Here is a 27,963-nt window from a genome sequence, read left to right on the forward strand (position 1 = left end):
AGTTTTTACTTACGGTTTTGGAAAAACTCTTTAGCTTAATACTGAGAGCAAAGCAGAGCCTGTCTGGAAATGCAGAAAAAAGACGGGGACAGAATCTGAAAAGGCTCCAAGCTTTGAGCTGTCATCAGAAAAGTCCCACCCACGCAGGACTCAAGCCCACTAGGGTGCTCCATAGAGGACTTGAACCCAGTAGGCGTGAGATCATGACTTGAGCCAAAGTCAGACAGCCAAGCGACTGAGCCACCCAGTTTTTATTATGAGAACTTGCCCAAGCAATGAGAACTGGACTAGCAGATTTTATGTTTTAGAAGTTTTTAAGATTTATTCATAGGTTATTTAGCGGGGGTTGTGGGAGTGCTTAGTTTGGTTTTTCTTAGCTCTCTGCGTTTTATCCTGGATTGTAACGGGGAACTCCCTGGGTCGGCCCTGTGTAGCCTAAGCCCTAGGTGTGTCCCTGACCTTACAATGAGGGAGACCCTCCCCACCCTACCCCCCAACATAGGGATGTCTGTCACAAAGGATTAATCTAAAGGAAGGACTTTAGGGTAAGGTGGTATTTAGGTTTGATTTAATGTTGTGATAGGTTCAATACAAAGTAGGCCTGTTTGTGGGGGCAGAGGTCAATATCGAGTGTACACTGGGAAGTAGACAGGTAGGGTGCTTTGTCTCCTTGGTAACACAACGTTTGTATAAATGTGGAATGTTGTGCCCAGGACTCTCATTCACAGCTCTGCAGTTGAGCTCGAAACCGAGGCTGTATTTCTTCTCCGTGGAGGCATTATGCAAGCAAGAGTGGAGTGGAATGCTTTATTCTTATTGATAGAATTTAAAACTACCAAATTTCTGGGACTCAAATTTCAGAGAACAAAATCCCTCTGTAAGAAAATAGTAGTCATTCACAGGAGGGGCTGTTACAACATTTTTAAGCAGCAACTTGTCTCTGGGAGAAATATTGTTAATTTTGCAAAGTTTTAATTCTGTTGGCGCTGATTTTTACCATTACCAAACCTCAATGTGAAGAAATAAAAACGATGCCCCACGCCCATTTTCCAGGTTTCTGTTTTAAGATCGTCGGTTTCATTTTCTCCATCTTTCCTCTTGTGTCTTTTACGCTCGAGGTCATGCGCCTCATTAGTTATTTTTTCTTAATGTGGTCTTTCTTGGCTTGTACAGAAAACATATTACAGGATTCTTCAGATCTCCACAAGCATCTCCAGATGCTTCGTAAAGCAAAACCAGCTGGAGCAGGCAGGGGATTAGGGCATCTTTACTCTTTTTATTTTTGTTAGGTTTGTATTTATTAAAATGATCGCTACACCCATCGTGGGGCTGGAACTCACGATGCAGAGATGAAAAGTCACCAACTCCTTCCACCCAGCCAATCCGGCGCCCTTCTCCCGGCCTTTTAAACTTTGGAGCCGGTGATCACCCGGATGAGACGCGGCGCGCTGGTGACGCAAACGCTGCGCCGGAAGTGCGAGCCGCCGGCTGTCGGGCTCCGTTATGGCGGCTGTTGGCGCACGCTGGCACCATGTGTGGGTGGGCACGGAGACTGGGATCCTGAAAGGTGGGTGGCCGGGCCCAGCATCGGGAAGTGGGTGGTGGGGGGTTCCCTCGCTCGCGACCCCGGCGCGACTGACGCGCGCCTCCCGCAGGGGTGAACCTTCAGCGCAAACAGGCGGCGAACTTCACGGCAGCAGGACAGCCGCGGCGCGAGGAGGCGGTCAGCGCCCTGTGCTGGGGCCCGGGCGGCGAGACGCAGGTGAGCGGCCGCTGGCCGATCCGGAGCCGGGGGTCTAGGGTGCGGCAGCCTCGCTCTGGTGGTCACCCTGCCCTCCTCTGTCCGCAGATCCTGGTGGGGTGCGCCGACAAAACTGTGAGGTACTTCAGCACCGAGGAGGGCAGATTCCAGGGCCACAAGCACTGCCCCGGCGGGGAGGGCACGTTCCGAGGCCTCGCCCAGGTCGACGGGTAAGACCGAGCCCCTCGCTGAACGCTTAGATCGTAGGGAGAACCTGGAGGCTCCCGCAGGACTGCCAGATAACAGCGATCAACCCTCAGGGACACGGCCCTGGGCCAAGTGACCAGTTGCTACTGAACATAGGCATTGGGCGAAATGCAAGGGCTGCAGGTAGACCAGACACATGCAGTACCTACCGTCCTGGAGTTTGCATCCTCAGGGGTATTTCTCCTGGCTCCTAGCCTTTTGAATGACCCTGAGCAAGTCCTTGGATAGTTTAGAGTATGTTTGAAAATGGAGACTAACCACCAACACCAGTACGGTGAAGTTCCCAAAGGAAAGGATAGGAAAGTGCCGGTGGTTGAGTGACCGGGGTTGGTTTCTTCCAAAGAGGAGAAGGCTGTGAACAGGCTGGTAGCTTTGGTGGCATTCTCACAGCTTGACTAGTACAAGTGTCTGCGTAGGTGAGACATTTGAATTGGGCCATGAAGGATGAGTAGAATTTTGACAGGAGGAGAAAGGAGTAAGCACATTCTAGAAAGAGAATGCTGCCTGGGCTGAGGCCAAAGGTTGGTATCAGGCTATGTGGTAATGTTGGGCAAGATAAACAGCATTGGGGGGGAGGTTGAAGCCAAGGGCGCATTTTAATACAAGATGGGCAAGGTGGGTCGTGATTAAATGTGAAGGCCTTTCAGTGCCAGACTGAGAGATTTGCACTTGTGATTTGCAGGTGGTTTTGAGCAAGGAGGGGTGTGGAGAATGGATTGGCAAGAGCGGTTGGGAAGCCGAGGCCAAAGCCCAGGCAAGCGCCGCCGCAGCCCCAGCCGAGGCGGGGAGGGTGGGCAGATGTGAGAAAGAACAGGGGCCCAGGCTCCCCAGTTTCTGGGAGAGGCTTGCTTGGGCTTCGTGGGAGGGGTGGGGACCTTAGGGAGAGATTGACATTTAGTATCTGGAAGGCCAAACAGGGAACTTAAGAGATGAAGCTAATGTTCGACTTTGGCCAGACCCGCACTTGAGACCAGTCAGTCCCACTTCAGCTCTCTCAGAGCCACTGCTCCCTGGTGACCCACCCAAGGTTCAGAAAAAACCGGCAGAGACAGCTGCCCCCCGACAGAGCTGTGGAATGGCAAAGGCACTCGGCTTTGGAGTATCACACACTTGACGTTCTGGCTCTGGTTCTGACACGTGTAGCTGCGTGGGCAAATCTTTTCATTCCTCAGAGCTTCAGTTTCCTCACAAAACTGAGAAACCATCCCCCGTTGAGGATATTAAATAACAAACATGGAGGGAGGGAGTCTAGCTAAGGTGACCCTGGGGGTGGGTGACTAGGGCCCAGAGAACACTCTCGCACCTACCTCTCTGGTTGTTTACTCGATCCACCCTCTGCCCACAGCACCCTCATCACATGCGTGGAGTCTGGGATTGTCCGGGTCTGGCGTGACAGTGACAAGGAGGCATCCCCCAACCCAGTAAGGCTCCCCTGCCCTGCCAGTGATGGTCAGGGAAGATGGGGGCCCGCATAGGAACCGAAGGGAGGGCTTTGGGGGAAGAGGACTGAGGACTCTGGAACTGACTCTCATCTCTTGCTCCCTTCAGCTCCTGGAACTGAGTGTGGGTCCTGGGGTGTGCAGGATGCGCCAGGACCCAGCACACCCGCACGTGGTTGCCACGGGTGGGAAAGAGAATGCTTTGAAGGTGTGGGACCTACAGGGGTCTGAGGAGCCTGTGTTCAGGGCCAAGAATGTGAGTGACAAGGGTGGGAGGGGCTGGGGTTAGGGGGGCTGAGGCCACTGAGTTAGGGGATGAGGATGAAAGGCTGAAGGAAAGGGCCTCTGAGCCCCCCCACAACCTGTCCCCCACCCACGGGGCCCCACCAGGTACGGAACGACTGGCTGGACCTGCGGGTTCCCATCTGGGATCAAGACATACAGTTCCTCCCTGAGTCCCAGAAGCTTGTCACCTGCACAGGGTACCATCAGGTGAGGCACCACTCCACCCCCTACCTCCTCCGAGCCTGAAGCAGCTCCTAGGGAAACAACCTGCCTGTTGGCACAGGCCGATGACCTCACAGCCCCGTGGCTGAGCCAGAGACCTTCTGGTGCATTGTGGGATGAGTTTTCTGAACTGTGACCCTTCCTTCGCTTCCAACGGGGAAGGGAGGAGAAGGGAAGGGAGTGTCTCCTTCACAGTTGAATCCCAGGGTCTACTGGCTGGGTGTCAGAACTGGGTCCTGGTCTCAGTGCAGCCTCCCTGATTTGCTTGGGGACCCAGGCCTGACCCGTCCCTATGCATCCTCAGCTCCTCAGCTTTATAGGAGGGACGGAGGGAGGGCCCGAGTGGGGGTCTTCACAGCTGCCCTCATTTGAAGTCCTAAGACCCAGGCAGGACGGGGTCACCGTGTTTGTCCCATTTGCTCCTGCACGCTGACATCTGATCCTGGGGATATGTCACTGTCCAGAAAACACACCATGAGGGCCTCCTCTCCCCTGTGTTGCTCAGGCTAAATTTCTCTGCCTGAACTGGGCTGGCTTGCTTTTTCATCCCAAGATGGGAATATGGGGGCACCTGGGGGCTCAGGTCATGATCTCACCGCTTGTGGTTTCGAGCCCCGTGTCAGGCTCTGTGCTGACAGCTCAGAGCCTGGCACCTGCTTTGGATTCTGTGTCTCCTCCTCTCTGTCTCTCCCATGCTCATGCTCTGTCTCTCAATAATAAATGTTAACCAAAAAATTTTAAAAAAGAAAAGATGGGAGAATGGAGGGATGGAATGCTCACACATGCAGACCCTGGAAATGCTGCCACCCCCCCCCAACCTGGGGGACCTGTCTCCCTAAGCAGATCTGCTCTGCCCACGCTCTTCCCTGACACTCAGAGACAGAGTGGGTGCATTTTAGACGAGAAGGTTTCTCTAAGAGCCGTGCATGAAGGCGGGGCTGAGGATGCGGAGAAGCCAGGGAGGGGCGTGCGGCAGGAGGGTTACTCGCGCGATGCTTCCCACGTTCTCAGGTCCGCGTCTACGACCCGGCCTCTCCCCAGCGTCGGCCGGTCCTGCAGGCCACCTATGGAGAGTATCCACTTACAGCCATGACCCTCACTCCCGGCAGCAAGTAAGTGTTGAGCGGACCAGGGTGGGGCTTGGAGAGGACTCGAGGAGGCTCCTGCTGACCCCACCTGCCTCTGGTCTCCTCCTCAGTTCGGTGATCGTGGGGAACACTCATGGGCAGCTGGCAGAAATTGACCTTCGGCAAGGTGAGCGGACTGGGGAGCCTTGCAGGAGGAGAGGGGATGGGAGGAAAGGCAAGGTTCCAGCAGGGGGGCGCCTGGGTGGCTCAGTCAGTCAGTTAAGCATCTGACTTCGGCTCAGGTCATGATCTCGCAGTCTGTGGGTTCAAGCCCTGCGTCGGCCTCTGTGCTGACAGCTCAGAGCCTGGAGCCTGCTTCTGATTCTGTGTCTCCCTCTCTCTCTGCCCCTCCCCTGCTCAGTCTCTGTCTCTCTCAAAATAAAATAAAGACACACACACAAAAAAGATTCCCTCTAAGGGGGTACAATGGAGTGGTTGAGCCCTCCTTCAGGTGCCCATTGCCTGGGTTCAAATCCTGGTTTCACCGGAAGCTATAGGGTTTTGGACAAATTACTTCGGTTCCGTGTGACACAGCTCCTTCACCTGTAAAATGGAGCTTTAATGACAACTCCCCTCCCAACCTCATGCTGAGGTGTAAACACTGAAGCATAAAGCGACTGAAATGGTAAACAATGGCTGTTGGCTGGCCAGCAGTGCTGATGCCTCCCCCTTCCTCCAGGGCGCCTCCTGGGCTGCCTGAAGGGGCTGGCGGGCAGTGTCCGAGGATTACAGTGCCACCCTTCGAAGCCCCTACTAGCCTCCTGTGGCTTGGACAGAGTCTTGAGGGTACACAGGATCCGGAATCCCCGGGGCCTAGAGCATAAGGTGAGAGCTGGCCGCCTCGTGTGCCCCAAGCCGTGTCTCTATTTCAGTGCGCTGAGCTCCTCCCGGCCCCTCGTGTTTTGCAGGTTTATCTCAAGTCTCAGCTGAACTGCCTCCTCCTGTCGGGCAGGGATAACTGGGAGGTAAGCCGTGTGGGAGCAAGGACACAGCTGTGAGCATTTCCCTGTGGAGAGGAAAAATGAAACAGCTGGAACACAGCTGGAACTGTCTGCTCCTCTGCCGAGTTACTTACATTCTCCGAGGGGGGTTAATAGTTAAAATCCCGACAGGGCTATGGCACAAAGGGTCCCATAGGAGCATGGATAGGAGTAAGTCCGAGAGCAGGAAATCCAGGTGTTTGTTTCCCAACTAGACCCTCCTTCCCCCGTGCCTCTATTACTGTGCCCCGGACTCCTCAGTTTTCTCCCACTCACCAGGATGAGCCCCAGGAGCCTCAGGAGACCAAACAGGCATCCCCAGAAGACACAGAAACAGATGAACTTTGGGCCTCCTTGGAGGCAGCCGCCAAGCGGAAGCTCCCAGATTTGGAGCCGCCCTCAGAGGCTCTCCAAACCAGACGGAGAAAAAAGCAGCGGCCTGGATCCACCAGCACCTGAAGAGCCTGTGCTCCCTTTGTAAATAAACAGCTCGACACCCACCATGACCCTGAGCCTTTTGTGATGGGAGAATGAAAAGGGGTGGCTGCTCCCAGCGCCAGTGCAGCAGGGTAGCTGACATCACAAAAGCCAGGTCCTGAGCCGCAGGCTGGCGTGGGTGGCATGGAGTTCGGGGCCGCTCAGGGCCATGGGCTGCTGCCAAGACAAGGACTTTCAGACCTCCAAGAAGCAGGCAAAGAAGGCTGACTCAGAGGAAGTCGAAGGTGGGACCCAAGACATACCAAGGGGACCCAGGGAGCCGGAGAAGGGGATGCCCCGAAGGGCATCGCCCAGGAGGTTGGACCCGGGAGGGTAGAGCGGAGCTCAGTGGCCTTGTCATCCCCGCAGGCACCGAAGAGGGCGATATGGACTCGCCAAGTCAAAAGTCGAACGAAAGCCTTCTGATCACCGTGCTGTGGCGGCGGCTATCCCAGTTCAGCCGTCGGGACTCTCGGTCAAACAGGAGGCATTCAGACCAGAGTCCAATGCATGGGTTACAGCAGAGCAAGGAGGGGATCCTGGAGGAGCCGAAGAAGGGGTGACCCCAACCTGCTCTCAGTCTGCCCCAGCCTGCAGAGAATAAAGTTTCTGGCGCGTACCTTTCTAGAGTGCTTGTGTCTCCGGTGCCCGCTTTGGGCGCACTGGACACCGCCGGGGCTGCGGGCTCTTTAAGGCCCCTCCCCTGCGGCTGGCCCAGCCCCCTGGATCCCGGCTCCGGTTCCCCAGGGGCGGGGTGACCGGCAGCCTCGCCAATGGGAGGAGGGAGTTTCTCTTACGTTTTGGTAAGGGGGCGTGTCTCTCTGCTCGCCCCGCTCCAAAAAGTGTGGAGCCGCCCCCTCGTCACCGGAGGTGGGGTTACGTGTGGGTGACGTGGCGGCTTCTAGGCTTCGGTCGGGTTTCGACGGCTTCAGCACTTGGGGAGGAGGCGGTGACCACCCGGGAGACCGTGGCAGTGGTGGCGGCGGCAGGCGGCAGGGAGGAGGTAGGACTCGCTCTAGAAGGAGTCTGGCCACCGTGTCCGCTCTGGGCAGCGACTTTCCGGGGGCGGCGACGGGAGGGGGGAAGGGAACCTGGGGCGAGCGGGCAAGTCCTGCCGGCCCGGCTCGGGGTGAGGGAGTACTTTGTTGTCCAATCAGGAAAGCCCCTGTTGAGAAAGACGTCGGCATTAGCTAATCGGTGGCCGCAGCCCTCCAGAAGGCGGGATTTGGTCGGGGGTGGGACTTCCTGTTTCAAATAAACACCTAGGGATTTTTTCCCCCCTTCCGCCCACCGAAGTGTGTCCCTCAGGAGGTCCGTCACCGTTTCTCCCTGAGGAGTCGAAGGGATACGCGGATACGGGAGGGCCCGGTTAGGGCCTTGGGGCAGTTGCACAGCCGGGACTGGAGCCTCGGGGCCACAGGACCTGCCTCTGGCCCTGTCTGTTTCAAGGCCCCCGGCCCCGCGCTCCGGCCGCCGGAGCCAAGTTGGAAGAAGAGTCTGAGGAGGGAGAACCGATTGGGTCGGAGAGCGGGGCGCTGGCCGCCGTGGGCTGGCCCCAGGATCTGCGGGTGGCTTTGGGCGCGAAAGTCCGTGCCAAGTGCAGAAGGGACCCGAGGATTTATTTGCTGGTTGAAGGGGGAGGAGGATTTATGGGGAAGGAGGCTGCCTGGGGAATGACACTCTCCCCTCCACAACAGTCCGAGGTTATGCGTCTCAATGATCCCGCGGAAACGCTACGGGTCTAAGAACACGGATCAGGGTGTCTACCTGGGTCTTTCAAAGACACAGGTCCTGTCCCCTGCAACTGCTAGCAGTAGCAGCAGCGACATCGCCCCTCTGCCCCCCCCAGTGGCCCTGGTCCCTACCCCTCCCAACACCATGTCTTGCCGGGATCGGACCCAGGAGTTCCTGTCTGCCTGCAAGTCCCTGCAGAGCCGTCAGGTAAGGACCAGGAGTGAGCCTTACTGAAATCTGGGAGAGGCTGTGCTCCAGCCCTGCTGGTTGACATAATGTGTGTGGGGGGGGAGGGTCACATGGTGGAGAGCTGACGGGGTTTGGAGGGCTGGAGGGTCTACTGAGCAGCAGAGAATGGGGTGGACCAGCTATCCAGAGGCAAGGACCTAGGCGCTTTCCGGGTGAGGAATCCCCTGGAGGGTAGCGTTGCCACTCTGCAAGGAATATCTCAGGGCGAGAGGTGGCTGCAGTATATTCGGCTTGGATAAGGAACACGTACTAGAAAGAGCCTTTAGCTCAGAGACAGGCACTTTGAATTCTGGTTCTGGAATAGCCCTTACCATACGTTTGCTCTGTGACCACAGAAAGTTGGGCCAGAAAGTCTCGTTGGGCCTCAGTTTTTTATATCTGTAAAGTGAAAGAACTTTTCTTGATCAGTCATTTTTATCAAAATTACGTTGCCGTGCTTTCTTAGAAATTGGATTCCCATGTTTCAGTCCAGACTTTCTGAATGGACCCTGAATGAGTATAATTTTAAAGGTTTTTACTGCTCTTCTGTCTGATCACCAAGAACTTTCCAGTTATCCTCTGATTTCCTGACTGGAGAAGTAGAATGTTAACAGTGCTTATCATTTATTTAGTGCTTATAGTGTACCAGGTATCTGACTAAAGTACTTGATAGCCCTTACACTGTTTAATACCAGCAACTTCTTTTTATATGAGAGGATAGATATTCAGAACGGTTTATGGCACTTGCCCGCCCCCCCCCCCCCCAGCTAGTAAGTGGTAGAGTCAGGGTCTACTTGTGCTCAAATCTGAGCCCTAAATGACAACTGCTGATAAAATGAGGCTGCCTAGTACAGGGGCTAGAGAGAATTTAGCAGCCACCTGAGAAAGAGTGAAAGCTGGAAATGGGGAGGGGGATCTAAAGCTTCACTTCTTGATGTTGCTTTTCAGAATGGAATCCAGACAAACAAGCCGGCTCTGCGCGCTGTCCGGCAGCGTAGTGAATTTACCCTCATGGCCAAGTAAGTTGGGAGAAGTTGCGTGGCGGGGCGATGTGGCGTCTGGGGAAAAGTTGGCTTACCTTCGGTGGCCTTGGCTGTGAGGGGGGAGGGCTGCGCTGGTTGTGCCGGAGCTAATGGGGAAATAGGTCCTTTCCTGCCCTTTCCCATAGAACCGTCCCTAATGCCCCTTTACAGGCGCATCGGGAAAGACCTCAGCAACACTTTTGCCAAGCTGGAGAAGCTGACGATCTGTGAGTGTTGTGGGGTCTTTCAGAGCTGGGGCGGTGAGCCAGAGGGTTCTGAGAAGCCGCACTCCCTGAGCCTCGCCTTTGACCTCAGCCGTCCTGGCCTCATTTGTCTCTGCAGTGGCAAAGCGGAAGTCGCTCTTCGATGATAAAGCAGTGGAAATCGAAGAGCTCACGTACATCATCAAACAGGTGAGCTCCTAGTGATCTGCTGCCAATCAGATCACTTTTCTCGTTTCCCCTCTGTCTTGGAGGTCCAGGGCAAGTTTCTGGAGCCAGCCCCAAAGACCTCGCTCACCCATTGGTTCAGCGGACACTCTTTGGTCATCTCTGTACAGAGCCCTGCTGGGCACTTGCTTCCCGAACCCTAAGGGCTTCTTGCCTGTCAGGGGTGTCCAGTCCCCTAAACTTGTGCTTAGAATGAATATAGACAGCAAGTGACACAGAAAAGACCTTCAAAAAGATGAGTGAGACAGTCTGAGGCCACCGGGAGACACGCTATAGAGGGGGATGAAATCTGAACTGGTTTCGAGGCTTGTGGAGAGGCAGCGGGCGAACATTCCAGAGAAAACAGTGTGTGCAGAGGCGTGGCTATAACAGAAAGTTCAGGTCTTTGCTCAGATGATATTTGCTCAGGAAGGCCTGCCCTGACCATGCTGTTTAGTGCTCCAGTGCTCCAAACGTGCTTTTTGGAACAGTTGATACTTTCTAACGTTCTGTGTGGTTAACTTGCTTAAGGCTATTGTTTCTGCTCCCTCTTCATCTACCTCATCCCACCCCTCAACCAAAAACAAAACAAAACAAAAAAAACTAAGCACCACAAGAGCAGAGATTTTTTTTTCCTTCCTATTTTTTCATCTTGCTCGCAGATGTATCCCAAACACCTGTAATAGCGTCTGGCATAGAGGAGGTACTCCGTGTTTGTTGATTGAATGAACGGTCAGCAGGAGATGAGGCTGGGAAGATAGTTTGATGGCTGGCTGGTTGTGAAGATGGTTGTGGGCCTCGTGAAGGAGTATGGGATCACTGATGCCATAGGCTGCAAGGACAATAAGAATCTGGCTTTGAAATCTGCGTGACAGACCCCAGTATAGTACAGTCGTGATTCCTTCCTCTCCCAGCGCGATGTCTCGAAAATAAAATGTGAAATCGAATGACCATGGTGGGGAAAAGCCAGCCTGGAGCATGGGTGGGCAGAGAGGCCAGGGAGGAGGCTGCTGGCCACCGTCCAGTGCAGAGGTGATTGTGGCAGAGGCCAGGGACAGACATGTTCAAGAGGGGCCGTGCAGGGTAGAAGGGAGGATGCCGTGAACTATTGGGGCGCTATTGCGTAGGCTTTAAGGAACCACAGCCTGGGTTCAGACAGTCCATCGCTTATGGTGTAACCTCGGGTGAGCCCCGTAACTATTCAGCGCTTCTGTGCCCTTGGAAATAAAAGGGAGATCGTCACAGCACGTCCCTCGTAGGGGGGATGTGTTTTTGGAGTCACTCACATTATTTAAGTGAGTTTTAGCTGCTGGGTTCTGGAGGGTTCCCCAGTGAACAAGACAGAAGTACCTCCCCTTGAGGATTTCCTATCTGAAACTTGGCAAGTAGAATTTGTCAAACAATTTCGGGGTGGTGAACCCCATCCAAGACATAAAGGAAGTGAGTTCCTCGGGGTAGGGGCCTGCTTTAGATGGGGTGATAGAAGATAGGCTGTGAGAGGCGCCTGGGTGGCTCAGTTGGATGGGCATCCAACTCTGGATTTCAGCTCTGGTCGTGATCCCAGGGTTGTGGGATCGAGCCCCACGTTAGGCTCCCTTCTGAGCATGGAGCCTGCTTAAGAGCCTGTCTTTCTTGGGGCGCCTGGGTAGCTCGGTTGGTTGAGTGTCCGATTTTGGCTCGGGTCAGGATCTCCTGGTTCTCTGGTTGAAACCGTGGGTCAGGCTCTCTGCTGTCAGCACAGAGCCTGCTTTGGATCCTCTGTCCTCTCTCTCTGCCCCTCCCCAACTCTCTCAAAATAAGTAGCCTTTTTTTTTTTTTAAATCTTTTTAACATTTATTCATTTTTGAGAGACAGAGTATAAGCGGGGGAGGAGCAGAGAGGGAGACACAGAATCCGAAGCAGGCTTCAGGCTCCGAGCTGTCAGCACAGAGCTCGATGTGGGGCTCAAACCCATGAACTGCGAGAGCATGACCTGAGCTGAAGTCGGATACCCAACCGACTGAGCCACCCAGGTGCCCCCCGCTTTTTTTTTAAAGATCCTCTTTTTTTCTGCTGTTTCTTTCCCCCTGCCTACACTCTCTTTCTCTCTCTCTTTTTAAAAGAAAATTAAAAAGAAAAAAAAGAAAAAAGAAGGTAGATGTGAGACGTGACACTGATACCTGAGTGGTAAAGGAAAAGCCAATCTTTCAAAGATCTGGTGGGAGCACTTTCCAGAAAGTGGAAAGAACAAAGGGAAAGGCCCTGGAGGGTGGGCCACCTTAATGCATCTGATAAACACGAAAGAGGCCAATGTGGCTGCAGCAGAGCTCGTGAGAGGTCGTGGGAAATGGGCAGGCCCAGCCACGCAGTCTGTGTAAGCCACACAGAGAACTTGATTTGTGTTCAGAACTTGATTGGAAGCTCTTGGAAATCTTCAGCAGAGGGAGGTGGTGCTCCATTTCTGGTCCAGGAGTTCACGTGGTCTCCGTGCAGAGAGTGGATTATTGCGGGCAGGCTTTAAGGGGAATGCCATTTAGGAGGCTCCTGGTGATCAGCGAGAGAACAAAGGTGATGGTCGGATCTAGAATAGGGTTAGAAAAGTAGCTGAGCGGCCGATTCAGGCTGGGTCTCTGTGGGCTCCATCTAGGCTCCCTGTGGATTAAGGGGAAAGAGGAATTGAGGGCGGCTCTGTAGGGTTTGTCCTGGGCCTCTGGCGACTGCCGGTGCCAGTTACCATAACGGAAAAGGAGGGAGAAGGGGTAACACGTTTCGGTGGAATAGGGGGGATTAGGAGTTGTTTTCTGTGTTTGAGTTGAAGGACAGAGAGAAAGTCGAAGATGCTTAGCGTGCAGGTGGCGCACAGTAAGCGGATATGAGGTGCCAAGTGCCTGGTAAGTGACCGGGGGAGTGCGGTTGCGTCGTGGCACGTAGAGGGGTTAAGGAGGCGTGAATATGTGACTTTGAAGCTTCTGGTTTGGGCACTTTGGTGGGAAGTGGTGCCGTTTTCTAAGCTAGGACTCTGGGGGAGGGGATTTTCTGGGGAGAAAACCTGGGACGCAGTTTTGGACACAGGGCTCTAAGGCTGCATCAGCTCCAAAGGGACAGCCAGCCAGCAGTGGAAATGGTCCACGGGTCTCAGGAATGGTTGCCGTGCGGCGTGGGGACACCTGGGCGGCTCAGTCGGTTAAGCGTCTCACTTGTGATTTCCAGCTCAGGTCACGATTGCCAGGGTCGTGAGTTTAAGCCCCGAGTCGGGCTCTGTGCTGATGGTGCAGGCACTGCTTGGGATATTCTCTCTCTCTCTCTCTCTCTCTCTCTCTCTCTCAAAAAAATAAATAAAAAATAAATAAAGAATGGTTGCACCTGGAATACTAACTGAGGGTGCCCATTGGAGAAATCCTAGAAGTTGGTTAATCCAGGTTGTCTTCTAGCCTATTCCTTGAACTCACAATTCCTGACCTCTTCTCCCTGTCCCCGCTCCCCCCCGCCCCCAAACCCCTGGGTAAGTTTTCTCTGCCACTCCGTGGCCACCTCCTTCATCTCTCTTGTCTCACGTGGCCCTTGACAACTTGGCAAACCAGATCGGGGAGCGGAGGTATAGAAGGCCTGGCTGTGCCACTGTACCTCCTCGTGTGTGACCTGGGACAAGTCACAGATTCCACTCTTTTGCAATAAATGTTTATTTATGTTAAGAGAGAGAGAGTGTGTGTTTATATGGGTGGGGAAGTGGCAAAGACAGAGAGATTCCAAGCAGACTCGGTGCTGTCAGCGCAGAGCCCAACGTGGGGCTTGATCCCATGAATCGTGAGATCATGCCCTGAGCTGAGATCAAGCGTCGGCCCTTAACCAACTGAGCCACCCAGGCTCCCCGCAGTAATAATTTTTGAAAGGAATTCTGTACATAAAAGTATCTTGTCACTGCTTCTGGGCCATCGTGGACTTCCCTTCTGACTACTGCACAGGTACCTGGTCGGTCAGTGTGCTCCGGGCATGAGATTTTGGCCTTCGAAGCAGTTCTGTGGCCACATGCCTGGCCTCACAGGGCTATAGGGTGAGGGGGGTAAACAAGTCATTTATTTACAAATGGATGAGATCATATTTTGCCTCGTCTGGCTCTTTTCTGCAGGGACTGAGCCAGAGCAAAGTCCAGAACTTGGAACATCCTAGCAGGCCCTTCTGGTCTGACTCTGGAACACCCTTGCTCCCGTTCGTAACTTCCGCCCTTCCCTCCATGCCAGAGCTGTCCTTGCGGGAGAGACACTGGCTGAGGACCCCTTTGTTAATAGTTTCTCTGTTGGTTCTCCCTAGGACATCAATAGCCTCAACAAACAAATTGCCCAGCTTCAGGATTTTGTGAGGGCCAAGGGCAGCCAGAGTGGCCGGCACTTGCAAACACATTCCAACACCATCGTGGTCTCCTTGCAGGTGGGCCCTGGGGTCAGTAGAGGCGGAAGGGAGAAAGATGTTGTCTTCCTTGGCTGATCCTCTCTCCTTCTCTTCTAGTCAAAACTGGCCTCGATGTCCAATGACTTCAAATCAGTTTTAGAAGTGAGGACAGAGGTAAGAAGAATCTGTAAGAGGGGTAGGAGTTTTGGGGTGAGGGCCCAAGGGAGAGATGGGGCAGGAACAAGTGGAGGGTCATGGACAAACTGGAGCGTCTCACTAACATGCCTGCTTCCCAGAGGCCTCAGGACCTTTGCATTTCTCTCCCAACCCCAGAACCTGAAGCAGCAGCGGAACCGGCGGGAGCAGTTCTCCCGGGCGCCTGTGTCAGCCCTGCCCCTCGCCCCCAACCACCTGGGTAAGTCCTGGGCGACGAGGGGGCCCCTGAGGAGCAAGACCCAGTTACCCTGGCTTTGGTGGCACCGTCTAAACCCGTGATGGCTGCGGGTGGGTAGGAGAGCAGACAAGGGAGATGCTAGGATTCGTCTCTCAGAGGTCAAACCTGATGCTGGCGTTCATGACCCACACGTGGGCTACCCCATTCTCATGGTTGGGGCTGACGTCAGTCACATGCAGTACAGTGATAGTTTCTAATCTTTTTGTCTGCTTAATTCATCCACATTCTCTCCCTTGAATTTTTTTTTTAATGTTTGTTTATCTTTGTAAGAGAGACAGCGCAAACCAAAGAGGGGCAGAGGGAGGGGAAACAGAGGATCTGAAGTGGGCTTTGTGCCGACAGCAGCAAGCCCGATGTGGGGCTCGAACTCACAAACTGTGAGGTCGTGACCTGAGCCAAAGTTGGACCCTCAGCTGACTGAGCTACCCAGGGCACCCCTCTCTCACTTAATTGTCACCTCTCCCCCCGAGAAAGCAATGGTTACTGTCCCCCATTTTACGGTTGAGGAAACCGAGGCTCAGAGAGGTTAAATGACTTGTCCAGGGTCACAAGGCTAGTAAGTGCCAGAGCTGGGATTCACATCCAGAGCACACTGGTTTTGAACAAGTGCTTTTTCTTTCTCTCCCTAGGGGGCAGTGCTGTGGTTTTGGGGGCGGAGTCCCGTACCTCCGGGGACGTGGCCATTGACATGATGGACTCTCGGACCAGCCAGCAGCTGCAGCTCATTGACGAGCAGGTACCTGGGCCCCCAACTGGGGAGGAGATGCTCCTCTGTCCTCCCCTGTGGGCCACCAGCAAGAGTTGGAATGTGCCCCGAGTGGAATGGTAAACGGGGACAGTCCTCAAGAGGCAGGCTCTGCCCCGAGGAAGCTCCCGGTAAAGGGGGACGGTCCTCAAGAGGCAGGTCTGCCCCGAGGAAGCTCCCGGTGCTCAGGTGCGCTCTGTCTCCTCTGAAGGATTCCTACATCCAGAGCCGGGCAGACACCATGCAGAACATCGAGTCCACGATTGTCGAGCTGGGCTCCATCTTTCAGCAGTTGGCACACATGGTTAAGGAGCAGGAAGAGACCATTCAGAGGTGAGGCTCTATCTTTCACCCTAGACAGAAGGACCATCTCTATAGGGTGGCATCCTGAAGGCCCCCAGAGACAGCGTGGTGCCCTTTGGAAGAGTAGAGTGAATCTGGCCCACCCACAGGGCCAAGTTCATCTGCGTCCATCCACTCAACAAGTGTTGATTGAGCACCTGTTTCATGTTCGGCGCTGTTCTAGGTGCTGGGGTTGTAGCCATGAGTAGGACAGTAGAGTCTCCATAGAAGTCCGGAAATAATAGGGCAGGTGAGGACGGCCGTTCCAAAGAATTGACAAGAAGTCTTCAGACAGTGATAAGGTCTGTAGGGAGAATTATAACGGGATGGCGTGTCAAAGTGACTGAGTAGTTAACTTATCAACGGACTTGGTTCTTCCATATCTTGGCTGTTGCAAATAATGCTCCAGTGAACATAGGGTGCATGTATCTTTTTGAGTTCGTGTTTTTTTGTTTGTTTGTTTGTTTGTTTTTTAGGATAAATGCCCAGAAGTAGAATTACTGGATTGTATGATGATCCTATTTTTTCTTTTTTTTTTAAGTTTATTTCTTTTGAGAGGCAAGTAGGGAGAGAGAGAGAGAAATATCCCAAGGAGACTCTGCCCTGTTGGTGCAGAGCCAGATGTGGGGTTTGAACCCACAAACCATGAGATCATGACCTGAGCTGAAGTTGAGTTGGATGCTTAACCGATGGAGCCACCCAGGCGCCCCTATTTTTAATTTTCTGAGGACTCTCCATGCTGTTTCCCGTGGTCTCTGTATCAATTTACATTTCTACCAGCACTGCACGAGAGTTTCTTTTCTCCACATCCTCACCAACACTTCTTCCTTCCTCCCTTCCTCCCTTCCTCAATCATCCTGACAGGTGGGAAGTGATCTGTCTTACTGTGGTTTTGGTTTGCCCGCTCTTGAGGGATGCTGAGCCTCTTTTCACGTGCTTATTGGCCATCTGGATGTCTTCTTTGGAAAAATGTCTACTCAGATGCTGCCCATTTTTTAACTGGATTGTTTATGGATTTTTTTTTTTTTTGCTGTTGAGTTGTATGAGGTCTTTATATATTTTGGATATTGGCCACTTATCAGATATAGGACTTGCAAACTTTTTCCCCCTCAGTAGGAAAGAACTTCGTTGATCATTTTCCTCGTTGTGCAAAAGATTTGATTGTACTCCCATTTGTTACTTTTGCTTTTGTTGCCCTTGCCTGCGACGTCAGGTCCAAAAACTTCTCGCTAAGTGATCCCAAGGAGTCTATCACCTCTGTTTCCTTCTGGGATTTTAATGGTGTCAGGTCTTACATTCAAGTCTTTAATCCATATTGAGTTTATTTTTGCATATGGTTTAAGAAAGTGGTCTGGTTTCGTTTTTTTGCATGGAGCTGTCCAGTTTTTCGACACTGCTTAGTGAAGTGATCGTCTGACCGCTCCCCATTGTATAGTCTCATCTCCTTTGTTGTAGGTGATTGATGTCATATGAGTGGATATGTTCCTGCCTTCTCTCTCATGTTCCATTGATCGGTGTGCCTGTATTTCTGCCGGTACTATACTGTTTTAATTACTACAGGATTTTTTTTCACTATTTATTTTGAGAGAGGAGAGAGAGAGAGCAAGTAGGGGAGGGATAGAGAGAGACGGAGGGAGAGAATCTCAGGCAGGCTCTGTACCATTTAGTGCAGAGACCGACATGGGGTGGGGCTTGAACCCGCAAACTGTGAGATCATGACCTGAGCCGGTATCAAGAGTTGGACACTGGGGCGCCTGGGTGGCTCAGTCGGTTAAGGGTCCGGCTTCAGCTCAGGTAATGATTTCACAGTTTGCGGGTTCGAGCCCCACATTGGGCTCTGTGCTGACAGCTAGCTCAGAGCCTGGAGCCTGTTTCGGATTCTGTGTCTCCCTCTGTCTCTGACCCTCCCTTGCTTACGCTGTCTCTGTCTGTCTCTCAAAAAAATAAAAAATAAAATAAAAAAGAGTTAGACATTTAACCAGCTGAGCCACCCAGGCTCCCCTGATCACTACTGTTTGTGGTTTGAAACCAAGGAGTGTGACGCCCCCAGCTTTGTCCTTTCTCAAGATCGCTCTGGCTATTCAGGGCCTCTTGTGAGTCCGTAAAATCCGTGTAATTTTGGATAAGGTTGAATTTCTACCATTTCACTTTCTGCTTTCTCTTCCTTCTTCCTGTCTTCTTAAGTGGCTGCTCTAAGGGATTACGTCGTCCGCTTTCACAGCCTCCTTCACGTGCAGCGGAAGAACTTCGCCACCCACTCAGCCAGCCTTCACGCTCTCGCTGTCCTCTCTGTCGCACCTACATACGCTCACAAGTCCCATAATCTAGTATTACGGTTTTTCTTTTACAGAAATTAAGAGGAAAAACTTGTCTTTCATATTTACTTCTCTGTTCACCATCTCCAGTGCTTTCCATTCCTTCCCCGATATCGAGTTTCCATGTGGTGTCACGTCCCTGAACCTGAAGAACTTTCTGTAGCATTTTTTGTGATGCAGATCGGCTGACAACATGTTGTTTTACTTTTCTCTGAAAATTTCTGTATTTCAATTTTGTTCTCTTTCTCTTCTTTTAATTTTTTTTTTTGAGAGAGAGTGCGAGCGAGCACAAGTGAGCGAGTATGAGCAGGGAAGGGGCAAAGAGAGAGGGAGACACAGGATCTGAAGCAGGCTCCAGGCTCTGAGCTCAGCACGGAGCCCAACCCGGAGCTCAAACTCCCAAACTGAGATCATGACCTGAGCAGAAGTTGGTGCTCAACTGACTGAGCCACCCAGGCTCCCGTCTTTCTCTCACTTTTTTAAAAAAGTTTATTTTGAGAGAGAGAGAGCATGCACGCAGGGGAGAGGCAGAGAGAGAAGGAAAGAGAGAAAATCCCAAGCAGACTCCACACTGCCAGCACAGGGCCCAGTGTGGACTGGAACTCATGAACTATGAGATCATGACCTGAGCTGAAACCAAGAGTCAGATGCTTAACCTACTGAGCCAACCAGGCATGTGACTGTCTGTCTGTCTGTCTGTCTCTCTCAAATTTATTTATTTTTAGAGAGAGTGAGAGATAGTGTGTGGGGAGAGGAGGGAGAGAGAATTACAAGCAGGCTCTGAGCAGTCAGCATGATCTGAGCTGAAATTGAATGCTTAACTGACTGAGCGATCCAGGCACCCCTCTGTTTTTTTTCCCTTAAATGTTTGTTTATTTTGAAAGAGAGAGAGTGGGCATAGCAGCACGTGTGTGCACACACGAGTGTGGGAGGGGCCAAGAAGGAGACAGAATCCTGAGCAGGTTCCACATCGTCAGGGAAGAGCGGTCACAGGGCTCGATCCCACAAACCATGAGATCATGACCTGACCCGAGAAGTCAGGACACTTAACCAATTGAGCCACTCCGGCGCCCCTGCTTTGTGTTTTTAAAGTCAGGCTCTCTGCCCAGCGTGGGGCCTGCGCTCAGGAGAGTTCCAGAGTCAAAGGCTGCACTGACTGAGCTGGCTAGGCTGCCCACCCTCGTTCTAGAAGGATATTTCCCCTGGTTATGGAATTCTGGGTTTTGGTTTTACTCTTTAAGCACGTTGGATGTCTCACTCTACTGTCTTTTGGTCTTTTTCATTCTCAATGAGAAGGCAGTGGTAACATTCACTGTTGATGTGATAGCTTTCTCTCGGCTACTTTCCAGTTGTTTTTCTTGTTTTTGTTTTCTCTTGTTTTGTCATTGCTTTTCAGCAGTTGACCAGCACGTGTCCAGATGTCACCTTCTTTGACTTTCTCTTTCTTGGGGTTCGCTGAGCCTCTCGAATCTGTATATTTATGTCATTCACAAAGTTTAGGAACTTTTGGCCGTTACTACTCAGACTGCGCCCAGTTCCTCAGACTATGTCAGCCTCCTCAGCTCAATGCCAGGGAGGCCAATGGCGGGGAGGAGGGCAGAAGGAGATGTGGGAGGTGGAGGGACCCACACGTCTCCCCGTGCCCGCCACCTGCTCTGAAGCCTTTTAGCAACACACAGTTTTGGTTGATCTTTTTTTTTTTTTAATTTTTTAAAATGTTTTTATTTTTGAGAGAGAGACAGCGTGAGCAGCGGAGGGTCAGAGAGAGAGAGAGGAAGACACAGAATCTGAAGACAGGCTCCAGGCTCTGAACTAGCTGTCAGCACAGAGCCTGACGCAGGGCTCAAACCCACGAACCGTGAGATCATGACCTGAGCGGAAGTCAGACGCTCAACCGACTGAGCCATCCAGGCGCCCCTGATGATCTTTAACCCCCCACAGCACCTAGCAGAGTGCTTTCACCCTGGGTTATAGGTCGAGTGAAACTCGGTAAACAACCTGTATTTGTAGAAAGCAGGACTGTACTGATCCAGTAAGCAGCCTCACATACTTGATTGGGCGAAGAAAATAGGTCCCTAGCCTCACACTTGGAGATTCAGATTCCATAGATGTGAGTGGAGCGGACCTCCAGGAATCTCCCGTTGTAGAGAAGCTCAGAGGGTTCCGCTGAGCCTCCCAGTTTGAGAACCACTGGTTAACAGGATGTTTGTTTATTTACTCAGCCACTGTGGTACCAGCCATTTATAAGGTGCTGTGAGTACAGCTGTCTTGGCCTTGGGACCAAGAGACTTCAAAAGACTGACACTTAGCTGGCTCACCCGGCAGCTCGGGAACTCCTCCCTGGGTCAGTCCACAAACACTGTAGCTCCTCAGGCGATGGTGTGTTTTGAATATTAGAATATTACTATAGATTTAGTAGACAGAATTAGAAGACATCTGGGGGTTTTGTTCATCGCGTACGTGTTTTAAATAGTTAACATGATACCACGTGTGCAACTTCACCCTCTGTCTTCCTTGAAGCAGTGTCCTCAGTATCTTTCAGTGTTAGTGTTCGGTTGGCCATTGGTTTAGCAAATACCTGTTGTCGAGGCCGCGAGCTAGTCCTGCTGGGTCTGGGGATGGGAAGGCGACAGACAGTCCTGGTCCTCGTGGAGCTCATGGCCACTTGGAGAGTGACACACTGACAGTTACAGTTGAGCATGGGAAGGGCAGGGAGAGATCAGGGAAGTCCGATTGGGTACCTCTTCTAGAAGTAGAAAATACCAAGCTAAGTCTTGAGGAGAAGGAAAGGCCATTCTCTGGAAAGGGGAGCAGAGACCAGCTCAGAAATGAAAAAGAGCTTGGGTGGATTGCGCACAGGGTGTGGGGGGTTGGTGAGGGAGGAGGCCGGAGGAGCAGGGCCCAGTCCCAAGGGACCCGTATGTCACAGCAAGGAGCTTGTCCTCAGGGCGAGCATACAGGACAAGGTAGATTGGTGTTGGTTGAAAGGAATGAGCTTTGTTCTGGACATGCTGAGTGCCAGCTGGGACATCCAAGTGGCATGTGATGTGTGGTCTGGTGCTCAGAAGAGAGGGCTGGGCTGGAGATAAGGACTTGGGGGAGTCCGTGGCCTCCTGGTGAAGCTGCGGACATAGAAGAGACCACCCGGGAACAGTGAGTAAAGTGAGAGAAAGGACAGGACAGTCCTGTGGTTCCAGGAATATGGAGAAGGAAGGACTTACCCAGAGACTGACTGAGGAAGCTAAGGAAGTTGAGAAAAGAAAGTGGAGAGAAATGTGTCCCGTAGAAGCCAAGGAGGTAGGGATTTTAGGAAAAAAGGAGTGGTCATTTCTCAGTGCCCCTGAGAACGGGAGCATGAGGTAGGGACCCGGGGGGGGGGGGGGGGGGGGGGGGGGGGGGGGGGGGGGGATTAACTGGATCAGCGCAACAGCTGCCGCTGAATGGCTCAGAGGCAGTTTTACACTGGATTGAAACTCAAAAGGGAAATAACAAAAGAACATTTGTGGGCACCGATATGTACAAGAAATTGAGACTTTGAAAGGGTGAAATTTTTAAATTAAAATATTTTTTTAAATGTTTATTTTTGAGAGAGACCAAGTGCGGAGAGGGAGAGGCAGAGAGAGAGAGGGAGGGAGACACAGAATCTGAAACAGGCTCCAGGCTCTGAGCTGTCAGCACAGATCCTGACTTGGGGCTCCAACTCGGGAACGGCAAGATCATGACCTAGGCTGAAGTCGGGCCCTTAACCAACTGAGCCACTCAGGTGCCCTTACATTTTGTTTTTATTTATTTTATTTATTATTATTCTGTAACATTTATTTTTGACAGAGACAGAGACAGTGCGAGTAGGGGAGGGACAGAGAAAGGGACACAGAGTCTGAAGCAGGCTCCAGGCTCAGAGCTGTCAGCACAGAGCCCGATGGCAGGGCTCAAACCCACGAACCATGAAATCATGACCTGAGCTGAAGTTGGATGCTTAACCAACTAAGCCACCCAGGCACCCCTTAAATTTTGTTTTTACTGTTTATTTCAGAGAGAGAGAGCACGAGAGCAGGTGGGGGAAGGGCAGAGAGAGAGGGAGACACAAAGCAAAGCGCCCAACATGAGGCACGAACCCATAAACTGTGAAATCATCACCAGAGCTTAAGCTGGACCAACTGAACCCCCCAGATGTACCCCAAAAGGATGAAATTTTTAAAATAGACTTAAACATTATTCTTTTTGCTTCCTGCATGCTGGTAGATCTGGATTTGAGCACTCTTTAGAGACCATTGAGTTTGGGACACATGGGTGGCTCAGTTGGTTGGGCGTCTGACTCTTACTGATTTTGGCTCCGGTCATGATCTCACAGTTTTTGATTAGAGCCCCACATCAGGCTCTGCGCTGACAGTGCGAAACCTGAGTGGGATTCTCTCTCTGTCTCTCTCTCAAAATAAATAAATAAAATAAACTTAAAAAAAAAGTGATTTAGTCCAAAGTTCTTCGGTATGTAGATTCCGGGTCCCATCCTAGACTTTCTGGACATGAGACATGAGAATTTTCATTTTGGGGATGCCCAACAGGGGATTATTTTTTCTGAGGGTATGAAAACTGCCGATCTGTTACTCTCTCATTTTCTTTTTCACATTAATATATAAATTATGATCTAACTAGAAAATTTGCAAGAATAGTACAATGCACACTTTTGTGTTCCTTTTACCCAGATTCACTCACTAGTATTTTATCATATTTGCTTTCCTTCTTTTGATTTTTATTCGGAATCATTTGAAAGTTAAGTGCAAAGATCATGACATTTTTATCCCTAAATATGTCAGCGTGCATCTGCCAAGAAGTGGTGTTCTCCTGACCAGCCACAATGCCGTTATCACAGCTAAGAAAATGAACAATTCTCTAGCACTGTCCAGTACTTAAATTTCCCCAGCTGTTCTAAAAAAAAATGCTAGAAAAGCATTGCTAAAATGCCAAAAAGCATTTTCCCCCTTCAATTTAAGACCCAGGCATCCATTTCACGGATGGCATTTGATTGCTTTACCGCTTTAGTCTGCCTTCTGTTTTGTTTCTTGTGACACTTTTCTCTGAAGAGGCCACTGCCTCTTTAAATTTTTTTTAATGTTTTCTTTATTTTGGATACAGACAGAGATAGAGCATGAGAGGGGGAGGGGCAGAGAGAGAAGGAGACACAGAACCGGAAGCAGGCTCCAGGCTCTGAGCTAGCTGTCAGCACAGAGCCTGACGCAGGACTTGAACCCACGAACGTGAGATCTGACCTGAGCCAAAGCCGGAGGCTTAACCGACTGCGCCACCCAGGCGCCCCGGCCACTGCCTCGTATAGGAAGTCCCACACGTGAATTCGTCCAGTGTTTCCTCATGATTAGATTTAGGTTCTGGATTTTTGGCCAGCTGCATAGGGGACTGTTATCAGTAGGCACGTGATGAGGTCATCTTTTTATTGGCTGTGCCAGGTTTGGTCACTTGTTTAATGTGGTGACCATCCCACTAAGTCATCCGTGGAGTGACGCTTCGAGTCTGTGTGAATGTCTAGCTCCTTAGACCTGTGATGGTCCTTGCCTGATTCATTTGTTTGTGACATTGTGGCGATGTGGTGTCCTTGCCTGAATCTTATGACATTGTGGCAACATGGCAATTCTCTGATTCTCTCCTCTTTGCTACATTGTCACAGCTGGCATCCTGTTAAGAAGGAACTTTCTCCGGGCACCTGATGGCTCAGTCAGTTGAGCATCTGACTTCAGCTCGATTCGCAGTTCCCTAGTTTGAGCCCTGTATCAGCCTCTATTTTGACAGCTCAGATCTTGGAGCCTGCTTCAGAGTGTGTCTCCCTCTTTCTCTCTGCCCCTCCCCTGCTCCCACTCTCTCTCTCCCTCTCCCTCTTAGAAATAAACCTTAGAAAAAGTTGTTTTTTTCTTAAAGGAGGCTCCTCAGGGCGCCTAGGTGACTCAGTCAGTTAAGTGTCTGACTTCAGCTCAGGTCATGATCTTGTGGTTCATGGTTTTGAGCCCCATGTCAGGCTCTGTGCTGACAACTCAGAGCCTGGAGCCTATTTCATATTCTGTGTCTCCTTCTTTCTTTCTGCCCCCACCCCACTTACACGTGCTCTTTTTCTCTCAAAAATAAATAAACGTTAACAAAAATTTATAAAAAGGGGGTTTCTCGGGGTGCCTGGGTGGCTTAGTCGGTTAATAATCAGCCTAGCGCCTAGGTAGCTCTGTCAGTTGGGTGTCCTATTCTTGATTTCGGCTCTGGTCGTGATCTCATGGTTTGTGAGTTCGGGTGCAGAGCCTGCTTGGGATTCATTTTCTCTCTCTCTCTCTCTCTCTCTCTCTCTCTCTCTCTCTCTCTCTCTCTCTCTTTGCCCTTCCCCTATGCATTCTCTCCCTCCATCCCTCCCTCTCTCTCAAAATAAATAAACTTAAAAAAATTTTAAATCTTTCTTATGCCAGGCTGCATTGACTGTCCATTTTTGTTAAGCAAGGCCATTCCTAATGGCCAAGATAAGCTTTCTTGGGGATGACAGTGGGCTCCACACTGAGAAACGAAATTCCAGCCCAACGTTAGGAAACCTGACACTAATTTAATCACCCACTCTGATATAAATAGGGAATCATGTACCGTCTGGCCTTCTGTGTTTGAATTCTTTTAAAATGTATGTATGTAATCTCTGCACCTGACCTGGGGCTTGACCTCATGACCCCAAGATCAAGAGTCACGCGCCCTTTTGACAAAGCCAGCTGGCACCCCTGGGCTCTTGTATTTGGACAGAGATTAGTTCACAGTCCTCATGAGCACCTTCTGAGGACCTCGCCTCCCAGCCCCTGGGCCGGCCTCTCCTGTTCCAGCCGGATTGCGAGGCTCCCCCTCTTCTGTCCCCAGAGCTCACAGCGGTCTCTGCTGCTGCAGCCGCTCCCTTCGCCAAGAACAGGGTTTGTATCGGGTTTTCGGGATCGCATATGCAGGCTGGCAGGGAAATGTTCTGTTTTCCTCAGCATCTAAGAGCTGGCCCTTCCTCTGAGGACTTCTCTGCATCCTGGGAAGACATGGCCGACTAACTGTAGGGCTTTTCTTCTCCCCTGACTTCCTGTCCCTGTCATGCAGTTTCTCTCTTCCTCTCAGCTCAGAGCCGAGTTCCTAACACAGACTGTCTACAGAGGTGCCACCACCCCGTGCCTTATTATAAACGCAGTACTATTTATTAGATGAAAATCAGTAAATACTGATGAGCCAAAAATTTGAAGAGCTAACATTTGGGGGGCTCCTACTAAGGGTTGGGCACGTTCGTTTGTTAACTCACTTAAGGCCGACCACAACCGGAGAGGCCGGGTTGGATTATCCTCATTTTCCCTCCTTTGCGGTTGAAGAAAATGAGTCTGGAGGCTCTGTGACTAGCTCGGGATCATAAGCTAACAAGTTGCAGAGCTAATTTTCACACCAGAGCCAAGACCTGTTTCTGTTACTCTTCCAGAGCTTTCTCTGTGCACAAGTGCATATACACAAAAATGGAATCGTAGCGTGTGTATGGACTTCTCACTCCCACACATTGGAACTATCTTTCCACGTCCACAAATATACCATTAACGGTGTTCTTTTTAATCCAGCGCCCTTCTCTTCCCTCTTCTTTTGGCCCTGTCCCCAGGATCGACGAGAATGTGCTGGGAGCCCAGTTGGATGTTGAGGCCGCCCATTCAGAGATCCTCAAGTACTTCCAGTCGGTCACCTCTAACCGGTGGCTCATGGTCAAAATCTTCCTCATCCTCATTGTCTTCTTCATCATCTTTGTGGTCTTCCTCGCCTGAACCCTCTCCAGTCGGAGGCACTCGTGAGGGGCTGGAGCCCCTTTGGGAGGGCAGGTGGCCAGTGCTGTCGCTGAGCCTGCGCAGGGTGCTCGGGAGGAAGGCGCCGTTCTCCCTGGAACTGCTGAGAATGGCCACTGCCCCGACCCCTGACCCTTTGCCTCTGGCCACCCTGCCCTCCCCTCGCCACCCTCAGGCCCACGACACACACAGGGTTCTGGATTTTCATCCGCTGTGCAGTGGCAGAGGCCGCTGGGGGGGGCCTATGGAGGAGATTGTCTCCACTAGGTAGGAGATTTTTAGAAACTCCCCAGCCTCTTCCAAAGGAAACTTTGGCAGCAAGGGGAGATGATGCCCTTTCCCCACCTTCCTGCGAGTGAGGAGAGGAAGCGAAGCTGCCCCCGCCCCCACCCCGGGACCAACTTTCCCACCTGGGTTAGAATTTGACCTTTCTTCTCCCTCTCTTCACCATGTGAGGCAGGGGGCCCTGAGCCCCTAGGCTGCCCGCACGCACCACTGGTGACTCAGTCTGCCAAATGCGCTGCAGCCCATTTTCTCCCAATTACATCAAGACTTGTCAGCCTCACTGGCCCTGTCTCATTTCTGGGTGGGAGCGTCGTCGAAGGGCCTATGCAGCTGAGTGAGCACACGGCCCGGGACCGGAACCGGAACCGGAAGGCCTGGCTGAGGGCTTGAAGGGCCAGGCTGGGGGCCCGAGTGCACAACCACCTCCAGGTGGTGGGGGTGGGCAGGGTGGGAGGGGCTCAATTGCAGCACTTCATTAGCATGGAAACTTCCCTTCAGTGGGGGAATCGGGACCCCCGAGTGGCTCCTTGATTGGTGGCAACTTCCAGGACCGTCTCTAGCAGTATTTGTACCTGTGGTAGCTGCATCCTCTGACAAGCTGGCCCCAGTTTTTCCTTGAGCTGGATGACACAGGAAGCTCTGCCTGCTGCCAGGAGTGGAAGGCGAAGACCTTGTTCCTGCTCCAGCTGAGGCTCTTGGTCCCCTCCAGGCCCCTCATCAAATCCAAGCCAGTCACAGGAGGACGGAGACCTGTCTGGAATACCCTCTCTCCGGGGAGGTTCATATGCTTCTTGGCCGGACCCACAACCACGGGACTCTAAGGTTACTGGAGGCCCCCTCCCCCCATGTGACACACCCCAACAGAAGCTCAAGCTATAGGAGGAACACCAACCATACACCAAGCTGGCCCTAGAACTTTGGCAAGGGTGGGGAGGAGTCGTCTAGGAGAACCTGTGGCTTTACCAGGTCCTCTCCCCTTGGCCTCTGTTCAGTGGGTGGTCTCGCTTGCATTCTCACTGCCCAGTTGACCCAGTCTGGCCCAGCACCTCCGAGGTGGGTGAGGAGGTTGTGAAGACAAAATTGTTGCCAAATTCGGAAGTGCAATGCAGCGTCTCCTTTGACTCAGCAACTCTTGGGAGGATGCGGAGACCGGAAATTTCCTTTATTTCACAAACGTTTGCGTTCTTGGTACATGCCAGGGAGGGTACTGAGCCAGGAGTTGGAGAACAAAAACAAAAATTTGTTAAGGACCCTGCTGCCTTGGGGTTTACGTGCTGGTTTTCTATTGCCCGATAATCCATTTTATAGAGTTAAGCGTATTATCCGCAGCTGGCAAAGGGTGGAGCTGAGACTTAAATGCTGAGGTCTTTGAACGATCGCTCTCGCCCCGAGGCCCGGTTCCTCGGAAGCCCTTCGTGCGACCTCATTTCTTGTTCCTCTCGGAGTCCAGGGTTGCAGCAGCCTGCTATCTGCTCCAGAGGTGCGGGCCTCGCTGCGGCCCGAAGAAAGCCGACGGCGGGCGGAGTGGGCCCGCCCCAGCCCTACGCGGGCCGCAGGCACCCAGGTCTCCCTCGGGGCCGGGGCGGGCAGGAGCGAGCTCCACCCCCGACCCGGCTGCCAGCCAAGTGCGCACGCGCAGCGGGCCGCGCTCCTCAGGCTGCACCGCCCACCGCCCGGGGAC

The 27,963-nt window shown here is 52.1% G+C and overlaps 3 protein-coding genes across 9 annotated transcripts in view; all 3 read left to right on the forward strand.

Annotated features, from left to right (window-relative positions):
• WDR74 (WD repeat domain 74) overlaps window positions 1-7,157 on the forward strand; it is an 8,342-nt gene extending 1,185 nt beyond the window's left edge. Inside the window, exons 1-12 of one of the 4 annotated variants that reach the window (XM_029956233.1) lie at window positions 1,456-1,567; window positions 1,656-1,762; window positions 1,850-1,971; window positions 3,354-3,429; window positions 3,557-3,703; window positions 3,838-3,939; window positions 4,966-5,066; window positions 5,153-5,208; window positions 5,761-5,906; window positions 5,990-6,046; window positions 6,341-6,783; window positions 6,908-7,157. In XM_029956233.1, the coding sequence (XP_029812093.1) occupies window positions 1,504-1,567; window positions 1,656-1,762; window positions 1,850-1,971; window positions 3,354-3,429; window positions 3,557-3,703; window positions 3,838-3,939; window positions 4,966-5,066; window positions 5,153-5,208; window positions 5,761-5,906; window positions 5,990-6,046; window positions 6,341-6,520 (1,158 nt within the window). In that variant the 5' untranslated portion in view covers window positions 1,456-1,503 and the 3' untranslated portion in view covers window positions 6,521-6,783; window positions 6,908-7,157. Of the gene's footprint in view, window positions 1-1,455; window positions 1,568-1,655; window positions 1,763-1,849; window positions 1,972-3,353; window positions 3,430-3,556; window positions 3,704-3,837; window positions 3,940-4,965; window positions 5,067-5,152; window positions 5,209-5,760; window positions 5,907-5,989; window positions 6,047-6,340; window positions 6,784-6,907 lie in introns of those variants that run through there. The other 3 variants (XM_029956235.1, XM_029956234.1, XM_029956236.1) reach the window with 3 other exon arrangements.
• Window positions 7,158-7,397: 240 nt separating this feature from the next.
• On the forward strand, window positions 7,398-26,562 carry STX5 (syntaxin 5). Of its 4 annotated transcripts, none has more exons than XM_029956238.1 (11): window positions 7,398-7,541; window positions 8,236-8,479; window positions 9,449-9,519; window positions 9,694-9,749; window positions 9,865-9,935; window positions 14,238-14,354; window positions 14,433-14,489; window positions 14,649-14,730; window positions 15,399-15,505; window positions 15,726-15,847; window positions 25,820-26,562. In XM_029956238.1, the coding sequence occupies exons 2-11, from the start codon at window positions 8,255-8,257 to the stop codon at window positions 25,977-25,979; spliced, it is 1,068 nt and encodes a 355-aa protein (XP_029812098.1). In that variant the 5' UTR covers window positions 7,398-7,541; window positions 8,236-8,254; the 3' UTR covers window positions 25,980-26,562. The 4 variants fall into 4 exon arrangements, with proteins under 4 accessions (XP_029812098.1, XP_029812099.1, XP_029812100.1 ...); XM_029956239.1 differs by having other exon boundaries at window positions 7,399-7,541; window positions 8,321-8,479; XM_029956240.1 differs by having other exon boundaries at window positions 7,399-7,541; window positions 8,388-8,479.
• A 44-nt stretch (window positions 26,563-26,606) lies between these two features.
• The window catches only part of NXF1 (nuclear RNA export factor 1), an 11,419-nt gene continuing 10,062 nt past the window's right edge, over window positions 26,607-27,963 (forward strand). Inside the window, exons 1-2 of the mRNA XM_029915444.1 lie at window positions 26,607-26,654; window positions 27,733-27,907. Coding sequence (XP_029771304.1) covers window positions 26,607-26,654; window positions 27,733-27,907 — 223 coding nt within the window. The remainder of the gene's footprint in view (window positions 26,655-27,732; window positions 27,908-27,963) is intronic.

The sequence above is a fragment of the Suricata suricatta genome, chromosome 11, assembly GCF_006229205.1.
Source record: "Suricata suricatta isolate VVHF042 chromosome 11, meerkat_22Aug2017_6uvM2_HiC, whole genome shotgun sequence".
In the NCBI taxonomy this organism is placed as follows: Eukaryota; Metazoa; Chordata; class Mammalia; order Carnivora; family Herpestidae; genus Suricata; species Suricata suricatta.